Source organism: Salvelinus namaycush, chromosome 1, assembly GCF_016432855.1.
Source record: "Salvelinus namaycush isolate Seneca chromosome 1, SaNama_1.0, whole genome shotgun sequence".
NCBI lineage: Eukaryota > Metazoa > Chordata > Actinopteri > Salmoniformes > Salmonidae > Salvelinus > Salvelinus namaycush.
In genome coordinates this window covers 74184969-74196916 of record NC_052307.1, presented here as the reverse complement: position 1 = coordinate 74196916, position 11948 = coordinate 74184969, and the positions used below count along the sequence as shown (strand labels likewise).

The 11948-nt window shown below is 40.8% G+C and overlaps 1 protein-coding gene across 1 annotated transcript; it reads right to left on the bottom strand.

Annotated features, from left to right (window-relative positions):
- Positions 1 to 3857: 3857 nt before the first annotated feature.
- Positions 3858 to 11704, bottom strand: spg21 (SPG21 abhydrolase domain containing, maspardin). Its single transcript, XM_038994737.1, has 9 exons — positions 11591 to 11704; positions 11121 to 11185; positions 10646 to 10807; positions 9569 to 9649; positions 8933 to 9078; positions 8306 to 8414; positions 7987 to 8094; positions 7624 to 7764; positions 3858 to 4646 (listed from the first exon to the last, which is right to left on the bottom strand). The coding sequence occupies exons 2-9, from the start codon at positions 11181 to 11183 to the stop codon at positions 4530 to 4532; spliced, it is 927 nt and encodes a 308-aa protein (XP_038850665.1). The 5' UTR covers positions 11184 to 11185; positions 11591 to 11704; the 3' UTR covers positions 3858 to 4529.
- Between the last annotated feature and the right edge of the window lie 244 nt (positions 11705 to 11948).

Here is an 11948-nt window from a genome sequence, read left to right as displayed (position 1 = left end):
CCACGTGCCTGTATGACCTCCCTACAACGCCTGGGCATGCTCCTGATGAGGTGGCGGATGGTCTCCTGAGGGATCTCCTCCCAGACCTGGACTAAAGCATCCGCCAACTCCTGGACAGTCTGTGGTGCAACATGGCGTTGGTGGATGGAGCGAGACATGATGTCCCAGATGTGCTCAATTGGATTCAGGTCTGGGGAACGGGCGGGCCAGTCCATAGCATCAATGCCTTCCTCTTGCAGAAACTGCTGACACACTCCAGCCACATGAGGTCTAGCATTGTCTTGCATTAGGAGGAACCCAGGGCCAACCGCACCAGCATATGGTCTTACAAGGGGTCTGAGGATCTCATCTCAGTACCTAATGGCAGTCAGGCTACCTCTGGCGAGCACATGGAGGGCTGTGCGGCCCCCCAAAGAAATGCCACCCCACACCATGACTGACCCACCGCCAAACCGGTCATGCTGGAGGATGTTGCAGGCAGCAGAACGTTCTCCACGGCGTCTCCAGACTCTGTCACGTCTGTCACATGTGCTCATGTGCTCAGTGTGAACCTGCTTTCATCTGTGAAGAGCACAGGGCGCCAGTGGCGAATTTGCCAATCTTGGTGTTCTCTGGCAAATGCCAAACGTCCTGCACGGTGTTGGGCTGTAAGCACAACCCCCACCTGTGGACGTCGGGCCCTCATACCACCCTCATGGAGTCTGTTTCTGACCGTTTGAGCAGACACATGCACATTTGTGGCCTGCTGGAGGTCATTTTGCAGGGCTCTGGCAGTGCTCCACCTGCTCCTCCTTGCACAAAGGCGGAGGTAGCGGTCCTGCTGCTGGGTTGTTGCCCTCCTACGGCCTCCTCCACGTCTCCTGATGTACTGGCCTGTCTCCTGGTAGCGCCTCCATGCTCTGGACACTACGCTGACAGACACAGCAAACCTTCTTGCCACAGCTCGCATTGATGTGCCATCCTGGATGAGCTGCACTACCTGAGCCACTTGTGTGGGTTGTAGACTCATGCTACCACTAGAGTGAAAGCACCGCCAGCATTCAAAAGTGACCAAAACATCAGCCAGGAAGCATAGGAACTGAGAAGTGGTCTGTGGTCACCACCTGCAATACCACTCCTTTATTGGGGGTGTCTTGCTAATTGCCTATAATTTCCACCTTTTGTCTATTCCATTTGCACAACAGCATGTGAAATTTATTGTCAATCAGTGTTGCTTCCTAAGTGGACAGTTTGATTTCACAGAAGTGTGATTGACTTGGAGTTACATTGTGTTGTTTAAGTGTTCCCTTTATTTTTTTGAGCAGTGTATATCTAATATGTTATGGTGCCCAGCAACCTGTAATTCGAACCCTGGATCAGTCAAGGATCCATGTTTGTCTGTCATACAGAGAACTCTAGCAGTCAGTGTTTTTCTCTGAGTTCAACTGAATTAAATGTTAAGAGTTTTTTTGTGTGTGGGGGGGTGCACTGTAAATGCGTACAATTGTTGCTCTACTGGTGCAGGTGCAATGAAAATAAATGTTCTACTAAGCCATTATATTTCCATATTCAAGGCAAGGTATAACTATCTAGGCACCATGCATTTAACCACTTGTTGTTTAGCCGAAAAGGCAAAGAGGGCATAATAAATTAACAATCACTAGCTTTTTCATGCCTGAAAAGAAAACAAATATTCTACCATTTAATTTTTTAAATTTTTTCATACCTGAGAAGTAGAAAATGTTTTCTCTCTACATCTGCCATAGTAATTTAATGCTTTTTTCAATGTTTTACTAGCGATAGACCACTTGTTTTATACTGCTTTCAGCTGTGTTGTGAAGTATTCCACATTGCTCTCTTCTGTACCGGACTGCAATGCCAACTCAGTCTACTAAATTACAACTGTTCATGACTATGCAGCTCAATAACTAAAATAGGGGGTGGTTCTACCACATGGTAGATTTTTACCATAAAATGCCATACATATTGTGTAAAGATCTATTTTTAACAAATGCTTAACTGTTTTCTATTTTCTTGTATTGATGGACAATGCACTGGAATGGACTGTTATTTAGTTGATCACTGTTTGGCTTGTACATTTAAGTCAATTAAACAATTGATGATCAACAACTGTGATGAGGTATGAATTTGTTAATTGACTTTCTATACAGAAATATTTTTGTGAAACTTTCTTTAAAAATATATATTTGAAGTGTCTTTTGAAGATTTATTGACGTATTAAAACAGATGAAATAGATGACAGGGCTATAGTGGAGAGTGAGTGGTGGAACAGGGGATCAAACTGCTGCCTTCACTGTCATGTGGTCCTGGGGGCAGCAGCACTACCACTAGACCAGGGTTCCCCACCTGGCAGCCTGCGGGCCAAATTCTGTGGTTTTCTTTGGCCTCCCAAGTTTTCTGAACAATGTTTTTTTGTTGTTGAATATAACAAACTGTAAAACACCAAGAAATCAGCTTCAATTGATTTTAATTTGGTAAATCTGTTCCCAATTATTTCCACGAATACTAGACACGTGATAAGCAAGGTTTGAAAGTACGTTATATTCCAATATTATATCTGTTTGGGCTTCTTGCAGTTCATTTGCAGTTTACAAATTATTTGTAATTACACTACCGTTCAAAGGTTTCGGGTCGCTTAGAAATGTCCTTGTTTTTGAAAGAAAATATAATTTTTTGTCCATTAAAATAGCATCAAATTGATCAGAAATACAGTGTAGACATTGTTAATGAGGCGACTCCGGGATGCTGGCCAGCTAAGCAGAGTTGCAAAGAAAAAGCCATATCTCAGACTGGCCAATAAAAAAAAAGAAAATATTAAGATGGGCAAAAGAACAGACACTGGACAGAGGAACTCTGCCTAGAAGGCCAGCATCCCAGAGTCGCCTCTTCACTGTTAACGTTGAGACTGGTGTTTTGAGGGTACTATTTAATAAAGCTGCCAGTTGAGGACTTGTGAGGTGTCTGTTTCTCAAACTATACACTCTAATGTACTTGTCCTCTTGCTGAGTTGTACACCGAGGCCTCCCACTCCTCTTTATATTCTGGTTAGAGCCAGTTTGCGCTGTTCTGTGAAGGGAGTAGTACACAGCGTTGTACCAGATCTTCAGTTTCTTGGCAATTTCTCGCATGGAATAGACGTCATTTCTCAGAAGAAAAATAGACTGACGAGTTTCAGAAGAAAGTTCTTTGTTTCTGGCCATTTTTAGCCTGTAATCAAACCCACAAATGCTGATGCTCCAGATACTCAACTAGTCTAAAGGACAGTTTTATTGCTTCTTTAATCAGCACAACAGTTTTCAGCTGTGCTAACATAATTGCAAAAGGGTTTTCTAATGATCAATTAGCCTTTTAAAATTATAAACTTGGATTAGCTAACACAACGTGCCATTGGAACACAGGAGTGATGGTTGCTGATAATGGGCCTCTGTACACCTATGTAGATTACAAAAATCAGCAGTTTCCAGCTACAAAAGTCATTTATAACTGTAACAATGTCTACACCGAATTTCTGATCCATTTGATGTTATTTTAAATGGACACAAAAAAAGTGCTTTTTTCAAAAACATGGACATTTCTAAGCCCCAAACTTTTGAACGGTAGTGTATGTTCCGGCCCCCATGACCATCCGCTCAAAAAAATATAAATCATCCCGTGGCTGGATGTAGTTGATGATCCCTGCAATAGACCAACCCCCAGCATTATGGAAAATGTGCTATCAACATGACATCTTGTGCATAATGCATTTATTGTGCTTTACATCATTCCAGCACAAATATGACGTAGGCATTCATAACAGCATATAACAACCTATATAAATGCATAGAAAGTTGGTTGAAATGACACAAAAACCCACATGGCATGTTTTCAAGGCTTTATTCAATTACAAATGAAATATAACATTATACATCATTTCTTCCGACTAACATCCTCAGCTGTATATCTAATCAGTGCAGGTTTTCTAGCTTACTGAGTATCGCCACGGTTGGCAGTTAACCATAAACATAGAAGGAAAAACATGGAATTCAAAAGTGCAACATCAATTAAATGCATGAGATTTATATCACATAAGGCAAAAGGTTCATAACATGGCATCGTATGGCGTTTCTTCTCTCAAAGCAACGTAGCCAATTACGCTCTATTTACAGTAACAGTGATAATTAAAATGTCTTTTTAACTGTAAAGTAAAAATAGTATCAGTTCAACTTGTGGATTGATTGTATTCAATATCGTAGAAAAAACAGAAAGGAGATCAGGTGAAGAGATGACCTTTCTTAACAAGTGGATCCATAGATCCGTGTGTGACCAGTCGTGGCGACGGTGGTGATGATGGTTGAGATCATAGAAATACAGAAATAGAATTGAGTCATTCTAATTTCTATGGTTGACATTTTCTTGGCTGTTTTGCTGGTCAGGGAAACGTAGTTCCCATAGTTCTGCCCCACAGAATCAGAATCAGCCAATCCAATTCTATGGTTCTGGCCTGTCGGTCCGAGCTGGGAGAGAGGAGAAGGTGCTGGGTAACAGTCTCGTCATTGGTCGTTGGCGCTATTCACCAGGTGGCTCTTCTGTACCTCCAGCTCCTCTGCACTCACCATGTCCGAGTTGATGGCGGCGTACCGCGTCCCGTGGAACTGCCGCAGGTGAATCTGAGGAGAGGGATCGAGACAGAGAGAACATGTTCAGAAATAGTCCATATGAAGTTACTTGCAGGAAGCCTCATATGACCACCCTTACAGAATGTAAGCTTGAGATCAGGATGTTGGTACAAGGCTAACTTGCAGGTACAATAAGTAAAGTCATGACAGAAGGAGAGGTAACCCCACACTGTTGAATGTTCTAACAATTCTCAGACACGTACATCTAGTAGTATAGCCTCGTTAATGTATTAAACATGTGAGTTTGTGATGAATCCAGCAGTGCAGGGTCCTGCACATTTCTTATTGCCATTTCATTGTGTTACTACTATGGTGCTATTTCTATAGAAACAACCTTAATCACTAGGGTATGTGGGACGCGTCCCACCTCGTCAACAGCCAGTGAAACTGCAGGGCACCAAATTCAAAACAGAAATCACGTAATTAAAATTCCTCAAACATACAAGTATTTTACACCATTTTAAAGATACACTTGTTGTAAATCCAGCCACAGTGTCCGATTTGAAAAAGGCTTTACAACGAAAGCACACCAAACGATTATGTTAGGTCAGAGCCAAGTCACAGAAAAACACAGCCATTTCTCCAGCCAAAGAGAGGAGTCACAAAAAGCAGAAATAGAGATAAAATTAATCACTAACCTTTGATGATCTTCATCAGATGACACTCATAGGACTTCATGTTACACAAAACATGTATGTTTTGTTCAGTAAAGTTCATATTTATATAAAAAAAATCTGAGTTTACATTGGCGCGTTATGTTCAGTAGTTGCAAAACATCCAGTGATTTTGCAGAGAGACACATCAATTTACAGAAATACTCATAATAAACATTGCTAAAAGATACAACTGTTATGCATGGAATTTTAGATCCACTTCTCCTTAATGCAACAGCTCTGTCAGATTTCAAAAAATCTTTACGGAAAAAGCACACCATGCTATAATCTGAGTACAGAATGCACTCCCGGGAATCCGAGTTCCACAATAAATGTTTGATTTGTTCGATAGTCCATCATTTATGTCCAAATATCTCCTTTTTGTTCACGCGTTTAGCCCAGTAATCAAAATTCATGAGGCGCGATCACTAGCTGCAGACAAAAAGTCAAAAAGTTCCGTTACAGTCTGTAGAAACATATCAAACGATGTATAGAACCAATCTTTAGGATGTTTTTAACATAAATCTTCAATAATGTTCCAACCGGAGAATTCCTTTGTCTTTAGAATTGCAATGGAACGCAAGCTAACTCTCACGTGAACGCGCGTGGTCAGCTCATGGCACTCTGGTAGAGACCTTACTCAATCCCCTCTCATTCGCCCCCACTTCACAGTAGAAGCCTCAAACAAGATTCTAAAGACTCTTGACATCTAGTGGAAGCCTTAGGAAGTGCAATATGACCCCATAGACACTGTATATTCGATAGGCCATGAGTTGAAGAACTACAAACCTCAGATTTCCCACTTCCTGGTTGGATTTTTTCTCAGGTTTTTTCCTGCCATATGAGTTCTGTTATACTCACAGACATCATTCAAACAGTTCTAGAAATCTCAGAGTGTTTTCTATCTAAATCTACTAATTATATGCATATTCTAGCTTTTATGGCTGAGTAGCAGGCAGTTTCATTTTGGGCAGCTTTTCATCCAAAATTCCCAATGCTGCCCCCTACCCTAGAGAAGTTAAATGGTCATAGGCCACAAGCATCACTATGTACCATTTGGTAACAGATAGTTACCAATTGTGCTGACTTCTTTGATGCAAGTCAAGTATCCATTGTTGGTACATAGTTACTACTGTAGTTAGTTAATACCAATGTACATACCAAGTACTAGCTGGAAATAAATATTTTTGGCTGCATCTCCAAACACCAGACAGACAATCTTGAAAAGCACCACTTAAAACATAGTCAAACACTTGACACTAGGGATTAACAAGGGATGTCAGTGATCAAAACCTCTTTTGTAGCACAGATGCAGCTGGTTGGGTTAGCCTGGAGAGGAAGCTGTGGATTCAAGTGTTTGACTATGTTTAGTGGTGCTATTCAAAATTGTTGTCTATCTGGTGGTTGTAGATACATACAAAAATCTTTATTTTACAGCCTGATTTCCAGCTAGTACTTGGTATTTACATTGGTATGTACATTGGTATTAACTAACTACAGTAGTATGTATGTACCAACAATGGATACTTGACTTACATCAAAGAAGTCAGCACAATTGGTAACTATCTGGTACATAGTGATGCTTGTGGCCTATGACTGTTTAAGGTTGTTTCTATAGAAATAGCACCATAGTAGTAACACAATGAAATGGCAATAAGAAATGTGCAGGAGCCTGCACTGCTGGATTCATCACAAACTCACATGTTTAATACATTAACGAGGCTACACTACTAGATATACGTGTCTGAGAATTGTTAGAACATTCAACAGTGTGGGATTACCTCTCTTTCTGTCATGACTTTAATGACCTGCCAAGTTAAATACAATTTTAAAAATAAACACCGGTAGCCGGGATCAACTCTTCACATTTCCAGAGAAAATAAAATGACAAGAGCTGAGAAATTACAACAATGTCGCACTAAAGCAATTCCACAAAATACACAACATGCGCAGCAGCAAATATTGGCAAAAAATAAAATAGCACATTATCCAAACAGGTTGAGGTGAGAGCGGTATGAGAGTAGAACAGTTGACACTATCATCACCAGCTGAGTCTGAAATATACAAGATAAACATACTAAAGTGGTGAGATAATACCACGGCTTCCTCTCCAGGCCAACCAGCCGCATCTGTGCTACAAAAGAGGTTTTGATGACAGACATCACTTTCTTATGAATTTCTGTTCCTAATACAATGTAAGGGGAAAGTCACATCACATATATATCCCCTGACATGACATATATTGTGTAATATTTATCATATCTGGTGGTTTAAATGGTACAGTTAGTGTGTCTTTTCAACTCTGATGTGCTCACCTGTATGTATAGGTTGACCTCAGCACTCCTACACAGGTAGGGGAAGTTTCCACCCGTTTTGAGGTGAGCCCGTCTGGCATTTGGATACAGCTTATACATTTCCTCTTTCGCCTCGTGTGACAGGGCACTCTGGTCGAACACCTTTAAACCAAATGAAACACGCACACAAACAAGTAGCACACACACAGTTACACACATACACAGTCGCATACATATGCATAAGCACAGAACACATCCAGGTTACAGCTCCAATGACCCACCCACAAGCCATAAAACAGCCAATCCCTACTGATATGTAAAGTGAGATGTACAGTAAACAAGAATGGAAATAAAATGCTGCAAATGAGCAGCAGTTCCTCCTACATCCATAATGGTGACGGCCAGGTCCTTTATCTTGTGAGGCTCCACGTAGGAGTTCTGACAGTTGAGTGTTAGTCTGGAGGCTAGGTCACCCTGGTTCAGGCTCTCCAGCTAGGGAGGGGGAGAGAGAGAGAGCGAAAGAGAGAGAAGGGGGGGTGAGAGAGAGAGAGAGAGAGAGAGAGGTGGTAACTGTCATACCTCATCAAAACCCAAAATATGCATCTCTGCTGTGAATTTGAGTGGTTACATTTCTCTAGACAATCCCTCAGCTGTTTACCAAAACAATTTCAGATTACCCCTTTAGTGGAGGTCTGGAACTTACTCTGTCGACCATAAAGTCGATTGCGTCGGCCATCTTGGGGTCGACAGGTCCTTTAGCGAAGTTCCCCAGGACAATCTTCTTCAACATGAAGGCGGGCATCAACCAAAAACTGGAAGGCAAGAAATAACATGGCGTCCCTGTATGAATGACTCAGAACAGGGATCAACAGGTAGAGAATAGCGAAACTTCTGCGGCTCAAAGCTAAATGGTAAGGCTAAACCAAAAAAGACAAGACTGGCAAACATGTAACTTTAATGAACTACGGAGGCCTACACATCACACATATTACATTTGTAATGACAGACCATAAACAAAGGCTATGTTTTGCGTTTTGACAAACACCTGGGTCGCGTTCAGCAGGGTAAAATGTTGCCTTTCTGACATGTAGAGAAAGGAATCGTGTCAGCTCTATTCATTTCTATCTGCACCGCTCCACAACGTTAGTCCACTGAACACGACCCTGTTCTTCCTCCACAGCACGGTAAGGGTAAAACAGGGTCTTATTCATTAGGCACCAAATCGAACAAAACAGACAAACAGGGCAGGACTACTTGGACTTGTCCAATAAGAAATGCTTGTTTTCATTTTGCTACAGTGTTCCTTAAGGAATACAACCCAGGACTGTACCTGTTGGCTGTCAATGTCTGGTTGAAGATGGAGGTGTCACTGAAGGAGTTGCACAGGATCAGAGAGTGGACTCTGGGAGACTTGTGTGTGTGCTCGGCAAACTTCTGGGCCAGGAAGCCGCCCAGAGAAGCACCAAATAGATGGACCTATAACAATAGAAATAGTCTGACACTTTACTTAAAGCCTTAATGCATTACGATGCACTTAGAATACATGCTTATGACACGCCTTATAATGGAAGTCCCTTATGTCTCACAATGATCATGACTATATTGAACATTTGCTACATAAATTATAATAAGACAATTATAAAGGCTCATACATGTTTATAACAAGTAATAATGTATTGTGTAATAATAACATTAATATAGTAATAATATGGTCCTGTATGGCTCAGTTGGTAGATCATGGTGCTTGCACCACCAGGGTTGTGGGTTTGATTCTCGGTGCCAACCATACGTAAAATGTATGCAGTATGCACGCATGACTAAGTCACTTTGGAGAAAAGCGTCTGCTAAATGGCATATATTATTATATTAAAAACGCATTATAGCTGTCGGTTTTGCATAATTCCAGGTCATACCATTGTAAAACCATAAAAGACTAGCGTTACAAGTTTTCCATGGTAATACAAACCTTGTCCAATTGCAAGTGATCGAGAAGCTTCCGAAATCCATCACAGAACTCCAAGAGATCCCAATACACAGGATACTGCAGCTGAGCGAGAGAGAAAAAACAAGTCATTTTCATAAACCTTAACTTGTAGAATATATCCAGAACCCCTGGGGCTAGTTTTAAAACATTTAATCCAGATCAAAATGCTCCTGTGTTGGGTAAACTTCTTCGCTTCGGATGTGTTTTATCCTTGTTTTTGCATACAGTTCTAAAACGAAACAAAACCAAATCTCTAACAGCTAAAAGCACTAGATGAACCTAGTAGCTACAGACAAGCAACCAGAATCAACTCTATGCCACTCAGTGTGATGTTACTGTCATGACATTCAATGGTGCCTGGGTCAAATAAAAATCACTTGGAATATAGCCTAGTGAAAGATTTCTACTCCTACATCAGACTTGTATTGTACCCTGGCTGGTCTAGAAGTAAAGCCTCCAGCACGCGTCTTTAGTATCGGCATGGGATCAAATCCAGCCTACTGCCCTTTCACACAACCTCCCTCTATCTTTCCCCACTGTCATTCTCTCTTACTATTTGGTCAAAAAAAATCTGAAAACACCTTTATGAACCTATAGAGCAATTAAAACTATATACCAGCCTCATAAAGATGCTTATAAAAGCATTAGACTTAATTACACTCCTCAGTTTTGCTTGTCTTACTGTTATATTAGTTATATTAACAGTGTAGGTCAAATATCAAAATACCAGCATTCGTTAGACGTGGTCTTTCATCCATCACTGATCAATTCTAAATTCTCACCATACAGTCCCAATACAGTTTGTCCAAAGTTCTTTATATAAAAGGCTTTTTATTTTAAATTCCAAACACGGAGGATGGCCTAACAGCCAAAATGTTTGCTTTGCACTGGTTGCCTCTACACTGAATAAATAAGCATCACATAACCTGTAGAGTGGACTCAGTCTAGTGTATCTAATATTCCAAAAGAAGTACCTTGGTCATTTGACTGTGGATGATGAATATCTTAATGAATTGAAGATATTACAAGCCATAAAGGTGTTCTTTCACAGTGACTCACTGAGATGACTCTGTAGCCCCAGCCTGTCAGGGCTAAGACCTGCTGGAAGAACACCTCTGCTGTCCCACTCACAGGGGGAAGGAATATGATGGGACACCTGATGCTCTTTGGGCCTGCGTCATACAAGGACCACACCTTGCTGTCATCGTCGTCCACTATAATCTAGAGAGATGATACAGAGGTGAAACATGAACGTACAACCCATAAATGCAAAACATTCCATGTAATATTATAGCAAATTCTATAACAAAGAACTGTGTTTCTAGATGGGATCACGTCAATGAAAGGGATATTTAAGAAGACTGTGGTGTTGGACTCGTAAATGTCAACAAACTGAAGATATATAGTATAACTGTTCAATTAAATCTTACTGTATTGAGTTCATACGGGCTATGCGAATGGCCAGCAACTGAATCAACTGTAGTGATAAAGCTAGCTAGGCTATTGTGGAGTGGGATATGGTGTTTTTGCTTACTTTTTTCAGTGGCACTGTGCTTCTGAACCAGTTGTAATCAGGAGATATTCTTATCTCATCCATTTCTGTGGAAACAAGAAGACGAAGGCTAGTATGCAGCTAATAGGCTGGTATTAAATATCCTCCTGTTAAAGGAAGGAAGGAAGTAAGATGATTCTGAAATTGGTTAGCCATCATTCAGCGTGTGCTTGTTTATCTCTTTAGTAACTAAAGAGGTGAGGTGGGGTTGATGAGAACCGTCAGCTAACACCAGTTTGCATTCATTTTATTTGGCTACTTTGTCGAATGTCTATGTCTAGTTCACGTTAGCCATCCTAGCTAACGTTAGTCACCACTCGTGACGAATACTTAAGCTGTAACGTTAGCTAACGACGGTACGATATGCTCTCTCACAAAGTTATTACCTGCAAACCGATGATCAATGACAAAAACTAAAATATGTTAAAAAAAATACATAGGGTCAATATTACCGTGTTTGCTTTGGATATCATTCACCGTTTAGGTCCACTTTTATTCACGGATTAGCAACATTTTATTTCTCGTTCTGAACAAGTCATATGACATTACTTGCACGCACTTCCGTGATGCTTAGGGGCGTGTTTCAACATTCTTAAATTACTTCCTTCCTCTCCTCGTCTCCTTTACCTCATGATTATTGATCTCCTAAAACCACAGACTTCTATTAAAAACCTAAAGCCTAAAACCTTTGTCTATACATTACAGAAAAGATGGACATATGAGACCAATGTATACATTTTGTTCACCAAGATTTTACAATAGGACATGGTGTGTTCCCTTTTAGGCTCATATATCTACAGCGAATAGTCA

What these genes read in the sequence shown, in the direction of transcription:
- spg21 (XM_038994737.1), bottom strand. Translation starts at nt 11,183, where the DNA reads ATGGATGAGATAAGAATATCTCCTGATTACAACTGGTTCAGAAGCACA. An exon ending in GCACAGTGCCACTGAAAAAA is followed by an intron (nt 10,808 to 11,120) that starts GTAAGCAAAAAC and finishes TCATCTCTCTAG; the next exon opens with ATTATAGTGGACGACGATGA. An exon ending in TGGCCGTCACCATTATGGAT is followed by an intron (nt 7,765 to 7,986) that starts GTAGGAGGAACT and finishes TTTGGTTTAAAG; the next exon opens with GTGTTCGACCAGAGTGCCCT.